At 41.8% G+C, this 17,044-nt stretch overlaps 1 protein-coding gene across 1 annotated transcript in view; it reads left to right on the plus strand.

Annotated features, from left to right (window-relative positions):
• LOC112109497 (myosin light chain kinase 3) overlaps positions 1 to 15,366 on the plus strand; it is a 37,157-nt gene extending 21,791 nt beyond the window's left edge. The window contains exons 5-14 of the mRNA XM_024204034.3: positions 988 to 1,093; positions 2,399 to 2,492; positions 3,285 to 3,394; positions 5,373 to 5,514; positions 7,735 to 7,805; positions 9,066 to 9,194; positions 10,070 to 10,222; positions 10,586 to 10,664; positions 12,736 to 12,811; positions 15,282 to 15,366. Coding sequence (XP_024059802.1) covers positions 988 to 1,093; positions 2,399 to 2,492; positions 3,285 to 3,394; positions 5,373 to 5,514; positions 7,735 to 7,805; positions 9,066 to 9,194; positions 10,070 to 10,222; positions 10,586 to 10,664; positions 12,736 to 12,783 — 932 coding nt within the window. The 3' untranslated portion in view covers positions 12,784 to 12,811; positions 15,282 to 15,366. The remainder of the gene's footprint in view (positions 1 to 987; positions 1,094 to 2,398; positions 2,493 to 3,284; positions 3,395 to 5,372; positions 5,515 to 7,734; positions 7,806 to 9,065; positions 9,195 to 10,069; positions 10,223 to 10,585; positions 10,665 to 12,735; positions 12,812 to 15,281) is intronic.
• The last annotated feature ends 1,678 nt before the right edge of the window (positions 15,367 to 17,044 follow it).

Here is a 17,044-nt window from a genome sequence, read left to right on the forward strand (position 1 = left end):
CACTGTACTGTTGGAACCTCTAGATGCCACAGGGTAGCTTTGCATCTAAGTAGCTTATGCCAGTGCAAACTCCCTAATGTAGATAAGCCCTAAGCCTTTAAGAACAATAGCCATGCAAGGGACAATGAAAAGCTGTACCATTGAAGTGATAGAGGCTAGAGGCATTCTGCATTGGGTATGGCGGAGGCAGACAAATCGCCTAGGTGGGGCTAGAAGAGAGCACACTGAACAATGGCTCTTACTACCCCTTTAAAAAGTTGCAGCAGGTATTCCCGTGTTGGTAACCTCTAGGCACTAGTAAGTGTGTGAGAGAAAACATGGTCATGCCCCATTGTGGGCATGAAGTAATGGTGGACAGCTATGTGCCCTCACCTGACTTGTGCGCCCAGTGTGCTGACACATGAATTCTTGGTGCCTCCTGGATGGGGAGTGTCTTCAGTGGGGTGGCACAAATATAGTTGGTGCAGAATTTGGCAGTACGTTAGCAGAATGAATGATGCCTCACTAAAGAGGAAATTCTCCTAGGCAGGAACAGGTGTAGGACAGAGGCCACAAAGGCCACAGAACCACTGTAGGAACATGTGGACTGCATGTCTCCACAGTGGCCTTGTCAGCAGGCTCGTAAAAGAATGCCTTTGGGGTAGAATGGAAGGACAGCCACGGGGTGCAATTCTACAAGGTTCCACTGGCCAAAACCTTGGTAACTGCAGTCTCACTGATGGAATACTCTGTGCCATAGTGGTAAGGGTGGGCTCATTTTCTTCTTGTCCCTTGGATGACTCCCTTACAAACATCACATTTACTCAGGCTATGCTCAGGGAATAAGATTTGTCCGTAAGTCCTAAAGAGACGCCCCCATGAGTAAAACTTGCCACCTGGTCATTAAATCTGTAGATCATTTTATTTATTAGGAAACAGGGTTTAATGTAAGTAATAAATGGTGCATGTTGGTACTAACATGCCAGCTCTCTGTTTTGTCTTTTGTAGGTGATGGTCCTGCTCCTCCAGCGCCGTTTGATCACCGGATTGTCTCAGCAAAAAAGGCAGTGGTCAACAGTTATTATGAAGTCAACCGGAACGAAGTTCTGGGAGGGTAAGTGGAGCTAACACTGTCAACACAAAAATGAGTTTTCCTGAGCCACCGGGAAAAGACAGCAAATAGCCTTGTAATGGAGGATTATGTTACAGGTGAATGGAAGCAGCATGCCTTGCTAAAGCCTAGCTCACAAAAGTGCTGTCTAATTGTAAATTGGAGATGGACTAAAATCAGCAGGCTGCTATTTTTGTGGGTTTTTGAGAAGGTCTTGGTGGCATCATGCTTCGGTTTATATTTGGTATGTAAACAATTTCCTGAGGCTGCAGCGTCAGTGCCAGATGGGAATTATAGTGCATTCCAACACAGAGTTTTCTCCCAGGCATTCCCAGGCAGGCCACCACTTGCAAGAACACTGTAGAAGACCACAATACCAGGGGCTGGGCACCTCTGTGACAGTTCAGGTAGGGCTCTTGAGCCCTCTCCCTCCTTGTTTGTAAGAAGCTTTAAAAATTACTGTTATTTCCTTTAGTCCCAGAACTACAAGACCCAAGCCTCATTCCATTTTTCTTGGAAGAAGGTGGCAGGGAAGGGACACAGTTGTGAAATTTTGCAAAATATTTTGGTTTTATGACATTTTGTGGAAACAAAATTATAGCTGTGATAGTGCCCAAATGACAGCTTAGTAGGCTCCATAGTCTGGACTGCTGTTTTGTAGTTACACTGAAAAAATGCTATTTTTTGTGTCCTACAGCAGTGGTTCAGATCACTGCAGCCTACCATAATGACAGTGCAGTGTTTGTGACTATTCACCATATTCTTTTAGGAAAGCAGGTGCTGAACTTGAACAGTAGTTTATTCTGCCCATCTAAGTTGCCTCCCAGTAAGAGGAAGTATTTGAAGATGATGTAACAGGAGCATGTTTCACATTTTGTTAAGAGAATTTTCAAAAGGAAAAAAACTAAGAATGTATTAAACGGATTGGTTATAGTGTAGTTAGGGCAAGATTGTGACCCTTTTACTCACACCACAAATAGTCCCATTGGCTTCACTGGGGGTACTCATGTGACTAAGCGGGTCATAAACTGGCTTTCATTAATCAGTGAATATTAGTGAATCAAATAATGGATCGAGTAATAGCAATCAAAACTGAGTGTGATTTTGATGTACCTAAATGTATGGTAATAGGTGTTATTTGTGGGACAGAATAGCATTCCAAAGACTCAAATGTAGCATGATATGTACATCAGGATTTGCCAATGCTGGACAGAGAATAATCTGAAGTGTCTAAAATCCAGACTCCATGCTGGATTCCTTTCTCGTTGTTAACACCATATGGTGAGGGGATTTTTCTTTTCCCCTTAGAGGGCGATTTGGTCAGGTGCACAAATGTGAAGAAAAAGCAACAGGTCTCAAGTTAGCAGCAAAAATTATAAAAGCCAGAGGTGCTAAAGAAAAGGTAAGCATAGGCTGCATGGCCCCCATGCCATCAATACCACATGACCAGTCGGGTAATAGCTGGTTTGTAGATTCTTTTCCTTTCCCCTTCAGGACTGCAACCAGCTTATCAACCTCCTTTCAGAGTTTTCATCTTTTTATTTTTTATTTTTCACTTTTCCAACTTTTTCTCACGTCTTTTCACTTCTTCCCTTTTTTCTCCTTTGTTAATTTTCTTTACATTTTCTTAGTGAAAATGTTTGTCAACTTTTGACTTTGCATGTGTTCTCTGGCGTGCACTGCACACTCTGCTGCAATTAATTGCTTTCATCTTGTTGGACTTGGTAGCAAGGATGTTCTGGGCTTCAGTCACCAATGCATAAGAGTGGAGAGGGATTTGACTGGCCATTCTGCAAACCTCAGGGCACTTCCCCCACTTTCATTTAATGAGGAAAATCAAGCAGGCATTATTGTGTGGCAGCTGTGTCATTACTAGTGCCTGCCTTTCTCCATTTTCCTCATCAGTCCGACCTCGCTGCCACCAAGGCCAAGAGCTCTCTCTCCTCACTGCTTCTCAATGTCACATCACCATATATGGCCTGTGCTAAACAGGAGGTCAGACCAAATGATCTAATGGTCCCTTCTGACCTTAAACATGTATGAATATTCCTGTCGCCACAACAGCCATCAAAGAAGAATGCTAGGGTTGGTGGGCAGAGGTGAGCATGTGGGAATGATGTATTTGCCCATGCCCCCAATTCATTAGTGTCTGCTATAAAAGCCTCAAGTATAATATTCCTTATTCTTTTCACAGGAAGAAGTAAAGAATGAAATCAATGTCATGAACCAGTTAAACCACACAAACCTTATCCAGCTGTATGATGCCTTTGAATCCAAAAATGACATTGTTCTGGTCATGGAATAGTATGTATATCTCTCTCCTTCCCTTTTTTGCTCTTCCCTCTTTTCCTGAGGTTGCTGCATTCCATGTCCATTTCTCCTGAAACTAGAGGTGGAGCTTCTCAGGGGTGAAAAAAGCATATGAAAAAGTTTGAGTCACAGGTAGGGTGACCAGATGTCCCGATTTTATAGGGACAGTCCTGATTTTTGGGTCTTTTTCTTATATAGGCTCCTATTACCCTCCACCCTCACCCCCTTTCCTGATTTTTCACATTTGCTATCTGGTCACCCTAGTCACAGGAAACCATATTGAAAGAAAGAGTTTTCCTGAGTCATTCATAAACCTTGTTCAACACTGTCATGATGATTTAAGGCACCGTACTCGTTACACCATCACTCAAACGCCACAGAGAGAGAACTTTAGATGAGAGAGCCACAGGATGTAGTTCTCTGTAATTTCCATTAGGTGGTATTGTCTGTCATCCATGAAAACGGGCCTGGTAAATTTCCATTTATGTGAGGGGAATGCACAGCCTTACCAGAGGACAAGAAATACATGCTGACTCTATGCCGCCACTGAGGATTACCCTTACATTGAGCTGATCCTCCTGGGGCTGGTTAAATTATCTTGAGGGCCAGATTACATTGGTGGTGAAGCACAAAACAGCCGCACAGCACTGTAGAATCAGGTAGAGGTTGTCTAGACTCTAGAGGAAGCCAAAACTGGTGTATCATGCACATGGAGGGGGGTGGTAAAAGGTGCAAGTTCTATTGGCTTGGACTCTTCTGAACTTTCTTAGACTTAGGGCTTGTCTACACTACAGACATGGGCAGCTCATGCACCCCCCATTCAGGGAGGATAGCCCCCTGCCCTGCCTTTTCTGCTCAAGGCCCCGCCCTGCTCCGCCCCTCCCGACCCCCCGCTCATGCTGGCTGACCTACCGGTGCAGCCCTGAATCCCGGCCGGCGCCTGGAGCATCCCTGAACCCCGGCTGGCCTGCTGGTTCCCAGAGCAGTCTGGAGGCCTCCGGGACCGGGGCTGCAGTAGGGAGCATTAGCGGAGGTTTGGGGAGGCTTAGCTTCCCCCGGCCTCCATTATCTGCCACCCATGACTACACAGCCTTTACTGGTATAGCTATGCCGGCAGAGCCCTCTTGTCCAGACACAGCATAAACTGGCAAAAAGACATTTCCTACCTGCATAGCTACACCAGCTCCCACAACAACAGTAGCTAGGCTGACAAAAGCACTCTTCTGTCAGCATAGTTGCATCTATACTGGGGGGTTTGCTGACGTCAGCTGGGGGTGGGGAGGGGTTGATTTTTTTCACACTGCTAACCATCATATATATGGCGGCAAAACGTTGTAGTGTACACTAAGCCTTTGATTTGCTTCTGAATTTGGCCTGCATACTTCAGAAATGGCAAAAGCTATAATTCTGCAAAAAAAATATAGTGTTAAACTGAGGGTGTTCTAGAATTCTGGAAGAAATTTTTAAAATCTCCATTGTGAGTTGAGATGGGCTCACACTGGAATCTTGAATCCCAAATCCATCGAAGTCTGGGGTGGTTTGGATCTAGATCCAGGAGCCTGATCCTCAACTGCATTGCCTCAGCTTTATGCTGATATGACTTCGCTGATTTCACTGGCGCAAAAACCATGTTAACACAGCAGAGAATTGAGCTCAGGTCCAAACTTTTAGATGTGGATTCATCTCAGATAGTTGGATCCAAGCTGGTAGACTGGATCCAGGCACCCGCAAACATGGGGACGTTCAAGTCGGGATGGATCTGAACCAGTTTGTAGGAGCCAACCCCGCTGGGAACTGTAGGGAAATTCAGATCAGCATACAAACTTCGTATTTTGGGTCCGTCTCACTGTGCTCAGCTGTGAAAGCATCTCAGGAAAATGGTATTTTGGACCAGTCTCCAGTATATCTTCTGCATTAATTTCAAGGCATGAATTTGAACTCAGTGACTATTCTACCATTTTTCTCTCTGCAGTGTGGATGGAGGAGAATTATTTGACCGAATTATTGATGATAACTACAGTTTGACAGAGATGGATACCATCTTGTTCACAAAACAGATCTGTCAAGGGATTCAATACATGCATCAGATGTACATTCTTCATTTAGACCTGAAGGTACAGAACAAGAGGCATGCTTTATGCAATAGCAACTTGTCCTCTACCATAGAAATTAATTTCCCTAAGTGAAGGCACCTAAGGTTCTGTAGATTCCCATGGTATATCATGGTCTCTGTTAAATCAGTGTAAATTTACTTTAACCACATTGACTTCCATTAAATCACTCTGGATTTTTACCACTGTAAATGAGATCAGAATCTTGAGAAGATCTCATCAAGCCCCGTGGCTTGAGCTTTCTGAGGATGATTTTCCAGCAAGTCAGCTACTGACTACAATATTTTGCACTTCTGTGTCATCTTTCATCCATGCATCTCAAGGCACCATGCAAACATTAATTCATTCAACCTGACAGTGTCTCTGTGACAAAGGTAAACATGATTATCCCCATTTTACCAGTGAGGAAAATGAAACACAAAGGGACTAAGTGGCTTGCCCAAAGTCATAAGATATGTCAGAGGCAATGAAAACCCAGTGTCCTATTTTAATGTCTAGACTGCACTGCCACTCATGAGCATGAACAGCATCAAGGTTAGTGACAATTTTTTTTAAAAAATGAGGTAAAAATTAAACGAAATTAAAAGCATTGGTGGAATATTGCCTTTGATCAATTTAAAACAAGCTCTACTAGTGGGTGTATTTAAAAAAAAAAAAAAAGCAGATGCTGCAAATTTTGGTCTAGCAGTATATATGCAGAGACCAGTTAATTTTTAATGGGTTAATTGGCACGTACAAAACATCAGTATTTGTATAGGTGTGTCTAGTGAGGACACACATTTGCAGCAGATCTTTATCCCTCTCCATGGCCAAGTTTTTTGCTGAATAATAAACTTGTCAGTTATCTCTGTTGAGAGCAGGAATAAGAGAGAGATGCTTAAATGCCCTTAGTTTTATGACTAGCTATAAAACTTCCTAATGATCTGCCAGGTTTACAACAAAGGAGAAGGAAACAACATGTTTGGAAGTTTGTTTTTCTTGGTTTGTAATTTGCTTAAATAACTGGAAATTAATATACTGTATCTTCAATGTTTTTAAAGCACAATATTGCATATTTGGATCTCACAGACACTTGTGTAAGTCAGTTGCAATTCCAGAGCAAGTCCTTTTTTCTTTGTAAATATTCATAGCCTGGAAACCTATAATCAAGAAATCTGCTCTCTTAATTGAGATTAATTTCTTGGAGTTGGCACAGTTTTGGTGTGAACTCAAAATGCAGAAAAGGAGGCATGCTTACATCCAGGGAGTTCTCAACAGAAACTCTTCCAGGCACATAATGTCCATCAATGGTGATTCTATCCAGTTCTCCTTGCTCATAGATTACTTTGTGATATGAAGGTGTTAAAATGGAAGAATTAATGAGACTCATTAGGACCAGTGTCTGGGACACAGAAATTCCATTATGAGAAATATGTTTAAAAAAATCTGAAATGCAAAGTGAATTAGTAATGGTGACAATGGATAACTAATGTCTTAAGTGTTTAGGGCTGTTTTATTTCAAAGAGGACACCATCAGCAACAAGACCAGGGTAGCTATAAAACTGCTGGCAGTGAACATAAGACTGCATTGTAGACATTTGTACTTCAAAGACAATGGGCCAGATTCTGCTTTCATTTCATCTGGTATAAATCTGGAGTAATTCCGTTGATGCTAATGGATTTATGCCAGTAAAACAGAGAGCAGAATCTGGCCCTATGAAAATCCAGAAGGATTTTAACCTATGAATCCCACCTCTAAATATCTGAGAAGAGCGTAAAGCTGATTTGATTAGTATAATGTATCATCAGGCAATTGCTGCCAGAACAGCAGTGAACTCAGAAATCTGGGGCACAAAGATCAACTTCAAAGCACCGCAAAATCATTTTTAAAATGTTCTGATGTCAGCTCATTAAGGGCTGTAAAATCACAACGCCAACATCCTGAAGCCTGTTTGGAAGCTCCTTCCCCCTCCCACTAATGAGTCCTTTCTCTGAACTGCTGCATTATATCAAACTGAGACGCCATGGAGAAGAAAAAGCAGTACTGGCACAGAGTCCAAAACCTCAAATGCCACATGATTGCAGGAGGAAATACCCACAAAGTGAAACCTGCCCAAAGATGAAAGCAATGAGATGCTTATTTTATGCTTTGCAGTGTTTTTAGTTTTGATTCTACTACAATTCACTACAAATCCAGTTTTTGTTATTTCTCTTAAAAGTGTGTTTTCTCTTTCCTCCTGGCAGCCCGAGAATATCCTGTGTGTGAATCGAGCTGCTTATCAAATAAAAATTATTGATTTTGGATTGGCAAGAAGGTATGTACGTGTAATCATGCTAATCATAACACATGAGTTAGGAAACAATCTCAAAAGTGTTATGCCTTTGGAAGGATGAAGCTGATGCATAATAGCTTCCTACCACCTTTGGAACAAGTTTAAGGTGGCTCTTTTAGTGAGGAGCATCCTTAAATTAAAGAATGGATAGCAGTAAGGTTTATTCACACAAGAACGTAGAGTAAAAAATGTTAGTTTAAAACCTATTTTCAGCTGGTATATCTAAAGAGGGTTGGCCATAATAGACCAGACCAATGGTCCATCTAGTCCAGTGTACTGTCTCCAAAGTTGTCTCCAGTACAAGCTGGGGGGGGAGGGATAGCTCAGTGGTTTGAGCATTGGCCTGCTAAACCCAGGGTTGTGAGTTCAATCCTTGAGGGGGCCACTTAGGGATCTGGGGCAAAATCAGTACTTGGTCCTGCTAGTGAAGGCAGGGGGCTGGACTTGATGACCTTTCAAGGTCTCTTCCAGCTCTAGGAGATAGGTATATCTCCATTAAAAAAAAAAAAAAAAAGTTGCTTCAAAGAAAGGCGCAAGAAACCTGCAGTACACAATTATGGAATAATTGGACTGAAGTCCTTATACTAAGACTAGATGTCTTTCTAAGAGACATGCTCAAGCTCTAGACAAACTCATCCTCACCATGGGCTTGATGCAGGAATTACTGGTAGAAATTCTCTGGCTTGTCATGTGCAGAAGATCACATTATATTATCATACTGGCCCTTATGTCTACATCTACATTAGATACCTCTGGTGGTGTGTGTAGTGTAGGTGTAACTACACACCTCAGTAAAAAGCGCACTGTATCCACACCGCGGTGTGTAGCTACATGTGTCAGTGAAAGGCTCTCGCAAAGGGTAGGAACTGGTGAAAGGCTTCAGCAGCTCCCCACTGCTGGAGCCATGCACTGCAGTGAGGAAAGGCTCTGGCAGTAGGACATTACTCTGCTAAAAAATAGGAGGGAGACGGGGAGGCACAACTTGGCATGTCTGTACTCTACTCGCCTAACCCAGGCCTCTCTGGCTACACTGCTGTTTTTATCTGCGCTAGCTGTGAAGTATGAAGATTTATCTCTCTTACAAAAACTTATTTTCATCCTTACTGTTGTACCTCTGATTGTTCTTGTTTTCCATATAAAAACTCCGGTCCTTTTCTGAATCCTACAACATTCTAAGCATCAATGTTAGAAGTTGTATTAGACGTGAAATGGGTATTGACTGTCCCTGTTTCCGTCATCCAGATATAAACCCAGAGAAAAACTTAAAGTGAACTTTGGCACTCCGGAATTCCTCGCTCCTGAAGTTGTGAACTATGACTTTGTCTCCTTTCCCACGGACATGTGGAGTGTAGGAGTCATTGCCTACATGCTGTAAGTAGGACTTGTATCTGTACTCTGCACACTGTAATTTATATTGACTTTCTGAAGCTTGCTATTAAACTGGAATATTGACAAAAGCTGTATCTGGGTTGCAAATTCATTTGCCCTTCTGAAGTCTTTATTCAGGGAAAATTCCCGTTGATTTCAATTCTCTCCTGTCACATTGCACATCTCAAGTGAACATTTTTTACTCTTTCTGTGCATGCACTTTCCATTGACATCAGTAGGAATTCCGCATGCTAAATGAGTGCAGAATATGCATAGGGATCCACAATTTAGAGACGAGAACTGCTGTGCAGATCATAGAGTAACATTTTGCCCTTCAGACGTGCATGATAATTTTTACTTGATTTATTCAACCCCAACAAAGTTATAACAAGTTAAGGCCTAATCCTGCAAAGTGTTGAGTGCCCTACGTTTCCATTGACTTCTGAGTGTGCTCAGCACTCAGTAACTCTCAAGACCAGGTCTTAATGGACAACAACTTGCTGCGAGGGGTTAGGAGCACAACCATGAACAATGAAACAATTCCAGAAAGAATATGACAAATCAAGAGTAGGAAGGAGGAACCACAGAAGAATTAACATAAGTAGATACTGGTAGTGAAGATGTGGGTTATGCTATAGTGATAGTTAAGCACTGGAAAAGGTTAGACAAAGAGATTATGGAATCCCCATCATTGGTGGTTTTTAAGAACAGGTTACATAAACATCTGTTAAGGCTGGTCTTGGTTTACTTAATCCCACCACAGTGTGTGTGGGGTGGGGGGGGTGGGGGGAGGATGGACTAAATGACCTCTTGAGCTCCCTTCCAACCATATATTACTATGATTCTGTGTTTTTCATATGCTATATAATATTCTTTAGGCTCAGTGGATTGTCTCCTTTTCTGGGTGACGATGACAATGAGACTCTCAACAATATCCTGGCTTGTAGCTGGGATTTCGAAAATGAGGAATTTCAGGATGTTTCTGAAGAAGCCAAAGACTTCCTCTCAAAACTTCTAATCAAGGAAAAAAGGTATTCAGATTCCCACCATTCCATATCTTTGAAATGTACATTTGGTGTCATCACATTACAGAACACCAAAAAGGCTCTGTCACTTGTACTGCTACACTTGATGATTACAGTAGCCATTGTGTTATGCCTACGTAGAATATTGTTAAATTCTACACAGTGTCCTGAGATTACATGAATGCATTTTCACAGGAGTTAACACTTCCAGTTGCCATTGTTCAGCTGCCATCTGGCACAAAGCATCTTGCAAACCTGAACATCATGCAATACCAAAAGGATGGACAGCACACATCACTAGCTAGGGCATAACTGTTGAATCCTAAGATCCCATATGTATCACTTACTAGTGTTCTGTTTTCCCTTTAGCTGGAGAATGAGTGCAACTTCAGCCTTAAAACATCCTTGGTTATCAGACCATAAACTCCATTGCGGACTACACAAGCAGGTCTCCAAGTTTAAATATTCTTGTTCTTTGCAGATCTGCCAGTGCTTTTTTGTTCTTGTTACCTCAATATTTGTTCTGAGATTCTCTTCTTCTGTACTTGAGTCTGTCTTGCTGCTGAATTATGTGTCATTGTGATATGTATACATTTGTTTGCTTTTGTTTATTTTTTTAAGGCTGGCATGTTTCTCTGTGTGTTCCCTGGCTCTTGCATGTCTGTGTGAAGAAGTACTCATGATGTTGGTTATTGTACATTGTTGAATGGATCGATTTGTTAGCAAAATAACGGACAATTTACAACAAAGCATTAAACATTGGTTGTGCAAAGTTTGCAAACTTTCTTTCAGTTTCCAAACAAAGATCGGCAGGTGTGGCTTTTAAAATCCCTTCTGGTTCGCTTGAGGTCCTGCATGAAATCTTTTTAAAGATCAATCCCGCCCTTTCCCTCCTGACACCTTCCCACCTCCTAACAGAACCTGGAATTCCTGCCAGGACACATCATTTACCTTAAACAGCCTTCTGGGGACCATCATACCCTCTCCAACTTCAGTGTGTTTGGGGCTGGCCAGCTCTGTGCTAATCTCAATAGGAGCATCCCTTACTTTGCTCTAAACATTTCATTTGGCTGAAACAGGGTCATGTGATTTAAAGTAGTTTTTGATTATTACTCACTTAACTAGTCAGTAGGTTTTGTTGGTTAAAAGCTGTTGACTGTCTCATCACTGGGTGAGGCTGAGCCATGTGGTTTCATAACCCAAAACCAGCGGCGGCTCCAGGAACCAGCGCTCCAAGTGCGTGCCTGGGGCGGCAAGCCACAGGGGGTGCCCTGCTGGTCCCTTTGAGGGCGGCAGGCAGGCTGCCTTCGGTGGCATGCCTGCGGGAGGTCCGCTGGTAACACAGATTCGGCGGCATGCCTGCGGGAGGTCCGCTGGTCCCGCGGATTCGGCGGCAATTTGGCCGTGGGTACGCCAAAGCCGCGGGACCGGCAGACCTCCCGCAGGCATGCCACCGAAGGCAGCCTGCCTGCCGTGCTTGGGTTGGCAAAAAGGCTACAGCCGCCCCTGCCCAAAACAGAAAAGCCTCAGAAGAGGATACCTGAGGCTGCCGTACATTTAGGATTCAAAAGTTTGAGCCTTTAAAATGGATTCCTACATTTATGCAGCAGTTGGAGCACAATACATCTTTGTTCTGCTTTTCTTTAGGCTTGTTATCTGCATGTAAGCAACAAAAGTCATTAAAAGGGTGAAGAAAACAAAGCGGAAAAATGAAAGTAAATGTAATGTACTGAGTCTAGCGAATAGGTGTCAGTGGTGCCTTCTATTGAACAGAATCAGACCTGTTCAAAATCAGAACTGTCATTAGTAGGTCAGGGTCTCTTCCTTGAGCTCAACTGGTAGAGCCCTGTGCTTTTAAAGCAGGAGGATCTGAGTTCTTTTCCTGCCGCTGAAGTTTCCATTGTGACAACTAGAGCTGGTCAGAAGAAGAAAGAAATTCACAAACATTTTCTTTGTCATTTTTTCATTTGCATGGACATTTTCTGAGCTGCGCTAGAGACAAGTGTGCAGTCTCAGGGATTCATGAGCTTATTCCAATACTTAGAAATATCCACAGATGCACTGGGAGGTGCCAAACACATTCCGATGGAAAACAAAATTTTAAAGTAAATATGAAGGGATAGAGGGAGAGTCAAAATTAAGAACGTTACACTTTTAGGTACACCTCTAGAGGGACATCAGGGTCAGTCGTGCCCCTATTGATATGGCTGCAGTGAGGCCATGGATATGGGGAGGAGGCTGTCATAGTGTAGAGCTGCATGAAACCTGGACCTCTTCATGAATGGCTGGATCCTATTGCCCCTTCTGTGTTGGGGAAACCCCTTTCCTCAGTGGAGAACTTCATAGAGATTTCCTCCACTCTGACCTCCCTCCTATAGTTTCTCTGTGCATACTCATACTTGTTTAAAAAGTAGCTGTATTAAATAGGCAGGTGTTGCAGTGTTTTGCTATTATATTCAGCACAGGTAAGAAGTGATGGAGCTCAACTAACTCTTCCAATAATGTCTCCTTTTTTCTAGAGGAAGGCTAAGTGCCACTCAGAGTCTCAAGCACCCATGGCTCAATGACCTTTCCAAGAAAGCTGCCAAATGGAAGGTTTGTCTCAAGTCCCCTTGTTTCTCTTCAGAAATAAATGGTCCAACATCTATGGAAGGTATCAGTGGAATACCAGAAACAGCCACAGTTAATATTGCTGGAAGATTTACTCACCAGCACCATCTGCACAACTGTTCGACAAGCAGTGTGTCACCAAAGCACCAAAACTATAGGCTTGCTCCATTGATTATGACCATTGCAACAGTGTGAAAGGGAGGAACAGTGAGGAAAAAATCATAGTTTATATATGAAATTGCACATACAGCAAATTCAGTGAGTGAAATCCTGGCTCCCTTGAAGTCAATGATAAAACTCCCATTGACTGTCCTAGAGCCAGGTTTTCACCCAATGAATGTTCGGTGCTGGAAGCTTTTGGTTTCTTATATCATGGTTGTAAGTCTGGTTTAAAAAGGGATAGAAATATGCTTGTATAGTAATTTCTTAACAAAAGGCTATGGGCCATCTCCTCAGCTGGTGTAATCGGTGTCGCACCATTGACTTCAATAGGACCAAGTTGATTTACTTGAGCTGAGGATCCAGCCTTAAATGAAGTTGTCCTGTGCTGTTGAGGAATCTGTATCAAACAACGCAGTTGAGACAAGGCATTTGTGTCTCTTTCCTTTTTCCTGGATCACTGTCTTTGCACTTCCATTGACAAACACTTCATTACTGGTTCTTAGACTGGCGAGGTCGCCTCCCCTAAGGGGGCCAGGGCGCCACAAGTCTGCTCTAATTTTCTGTCTCTGGTCTTTGGCTGAAGCATATTCACTCAGCCACTTTGAAATTTACTCAACCACTTTCTCAAATGGCAGAACACCTCCCACCCCCTCATACACCACTGCACCAATTCCCACAGCATCTCTTATGAACTACCACAGGACTGGTGCTTCCTTTGAAGCACTGTGGGAACCAGTGCAAATGATTTGGGGACATATCTGAGGATGACTGGTTGTGGGTCATGGTACGAAGAAAGCTGATAAGCCATGCATCATAATAACCACTTCCTTTTAGCATTTCACCATGAATAATGACTGAGATACCAACATAAAAATGGTACCACTTTTCATTGTGTGCGCTAATTGTTAAGGTTATTATCATCCATCTGTTAAGAGACAGTCTGTAATTGATGTTTGCTTTTATTTTCAATGTGTTTTGTAAAAAAAAAAAAATCACTGTTCAGAGGGGCTGAAAAATTCTTAGTCCATTATGATTCACTGTCACTTGCTTTTGATATCTCCTTTCCTGAGCTGCCAAAGCCACATGGTTTCTTAGTATGCTAAGGCAGTCACACCAAATATTGGGGAGGGACACGTTGGACCCTCTTTGTACTGATCCTCATGTCACTGGAGCAATGCCAGTTTACATCAGCTGAGGTTCTGTCCCATCTGGGCAACAGCCACACATTGAAAAATATTTTTATTTTTTATTACAAGAAAGCAATTATCTGTCTGAAGAAAAAATCAAGTTTGAGATAACCTTGATTATTGATGGCCAGTCCAGTGAAAAAGAAAAGAAAATGTTCAAATACACTTTTTAAAGCTTTGTAAATAGTAGCTAACTTATAGTCTGTTTTAGGGTACGTCTACACTACGAGATTAATTCGAATTTAGATAATTCGAATTTGGGAAACAGATTGTATAAATTCGATTGTGCGCGGCCACACTAAGCACATTAATTCGGTTTTTAACCACATTAATTCGGTGGTGTGCGGCCACACTACCCCATTAATTTTAACCACATTAATTCGGTGGTGTGCGGCCACACTACCCCTAATTCGAATTTACAAAATCGATTTTGGTGCTACTCCGCTCGTCGTGGTGGAGTACAGAAATCGATTTTAAGCGCCCTTTAATTCGAAGTAACTGGCTCCGTTGTGTGGACGGGTTAAGGATTAATTCGGATTAACGCAGCTAAATCCGAATTAAAGTCGTAGTGTAGACCAGGCCTTACAGGGGGAGATAGTTTTAAAAAAATGAGTTTTCAATTTACTCCAGAAGTGGACTCAGTCATTACTGTGTTTTGTTTTTAGAACACAACCATTGGGGTTGCCTCATTTAATCCATGATAATATATTAATGTGACAATTGATTTAAACATTGTGTGGTAAATGTTTGATGTGATTGTACAAGCAAATGGAGATAATCACATACTCCCATCCCATATGACAGTAGTGACAAAATGACAGCATTGTTGCATTTCATGAGAGACCTCCTGAATTTTTTTCATTAAACAAAGAGACCTAGTCCTTTTTATGTTGTAAATAGCATTAAATGATCTTTCACAATCTGAGATGCGGGGCTGGGGGTGGAGGGGGGGGAGAGGGACTCTTTGTAAGCAGTCAGATTCTGCATTGCTTTCTCTCTCACACACAAAGAAACCACCCTGTGATTTTTCCTAGGGAATTGAACCAAATAATTATATTAAAAGTATATTGCTGAATTAACTAGATTCTTGGTTTGTTTATTTGCAGAAAAGCTGCTGCATTGTTACTGCTGGTAAGAGATTTGGAGATATCAGCAGTTCTGGTGCTTTGACCTTGTGATGACTTGAGGCTTTTACTAAGTGGACCAACACCACTTTAGCTGCAGGAAAAGTCCCAGCATTACTGAGCTACTTTTCCTCTTTTGAAAGCTGAAGCAAGAAAAATAACTGCTACAGTTCACAGAAAGGTGTCTCTGCCAGAACACCATGTAATTTGTGTCTGAGATGGCTATGCTAGTTTGAGTTCAGAATATTATCTGTCTTGTCTTTGCTTTCTTGATTTAGCTAGTGAGAGATCTTTGGGGTTTAAATAGCATTGGCTCTTTCTCATCTCAGCCCAGCAAGCAGAAGATCTCTGCATTACAACGGTAATTGGAGTTCTATTTGAGATTGAAACCTCAAATTGCTTTTAAAAAACAGCTGGCTGCACATTTAAAACTGATTATTCTCTGACAGTGGAGTCAACAAGGACTAACCCCACTAAAGTTAAAGAAGCTACACCAGTGTATTAACATTCTCACAGACAAGCTCTCAGTGTACGAAGGATGCCTTTAGACTAGAGTATGCTGCATATAGGACTGCCTTTGGTGTTTCATAGCATATCACATTGGTATTGTTTTAAATTCAGTTGGGTTAATAACATACAAGAGGATATTTTGTTATTAGGACACCCAGATTCTCATCTCTAGTGTAAATGCAGAATTAAGCCCTTGACTTGAGTAGAGAACAACTTCAAATCAGTTACTTTGGATTTATGCCAATAAATGGCTAACTCCATTGTTGTCACTAGAATTACACTGATGCAAAACTAGTTTGTGAGAGGAGAATCAACCCCCTAATCCTCACAACCCAGAGTGTCCTGTTTGCTTCTAGGAAATGGCTTATTTAAAAGCTCGCAAAAAAAAAAATCAAAATATTTTCTATTGCTTCTCCGGATTCCAAGCTGTTTTGATACATGGCTAGAAGAGGGGACTGGGAGTCAGGCTACCCGTATTCTATTCCCAACACTGTGTGACCATGGGCTAGTCAGCCTGAGCCTCAGTTGTCCCATCTGTAAAATGGAGATAATGACACTTATTTTTGCATAGTGCTTTTTGTATTAAAGACTAGATAAATCCAAAGTATCATTATTATTTTACTTTACTATGCTGACATATTGTTGTATTGGATTTTTTTTTTAATTTTTTTTTGACTAATCAGTTTCTAATTGAGCAACATGTCAACACAGCCCAGTATATTTTTCTTGAAATAATGGCATATCTTGTTACAAGGCAGAAGGGTAAAGGCCAACTCAATTTAACGTTAGAATGGCAATAATTCCCACATAATGACTGTCATATCTTTGCCCTTATGAAGTGATGTTTGTATATAAAATTTCAAGGAAAGAGTCAGATGAATACATTTATTGGACAGCATGCATGTGACATCCTTGACAGCCAATTACAGAAATCCAATTTTGCCCAGAGTTCAAAAGGTGTGATAGATAGATAGATAGATAGATAGACAGAGACACACACACACACACACACACACACACATATATGGTCTTAATGAAAGCTAGTGTGCTGTATTGCATGTTGCAAATACTTGCATACGTATAGCAACATTACTACCACAGTACAATAAAGGAAGAACCAAGAAAGCATAGAAAGCACTGTCCCATTTTGACTGCTCCTACCTCCTGTTTAAAATCTTAGGGCCAAATCTTTAGGCCCAATTAAAGGATTAGAAAGCATACCTTATACTTACAGT

The sequence above is a fragment of the Terrapene carolina genome, unplaced genomic scaffold (genome assembly GCF_002925995.2).
Source record: "Terrapene carolina triunguis isolate 2854851 unplaced genomic scaffold, T_m_triunguis-2.0 Scaffold53, whole genome shotgun sequence".
Classification (NCBI taxonomy): Eukaryota; Metazoa; Chordata; order Testudines; family Emydidae; genus Terrapene; species Terrapene triunguis.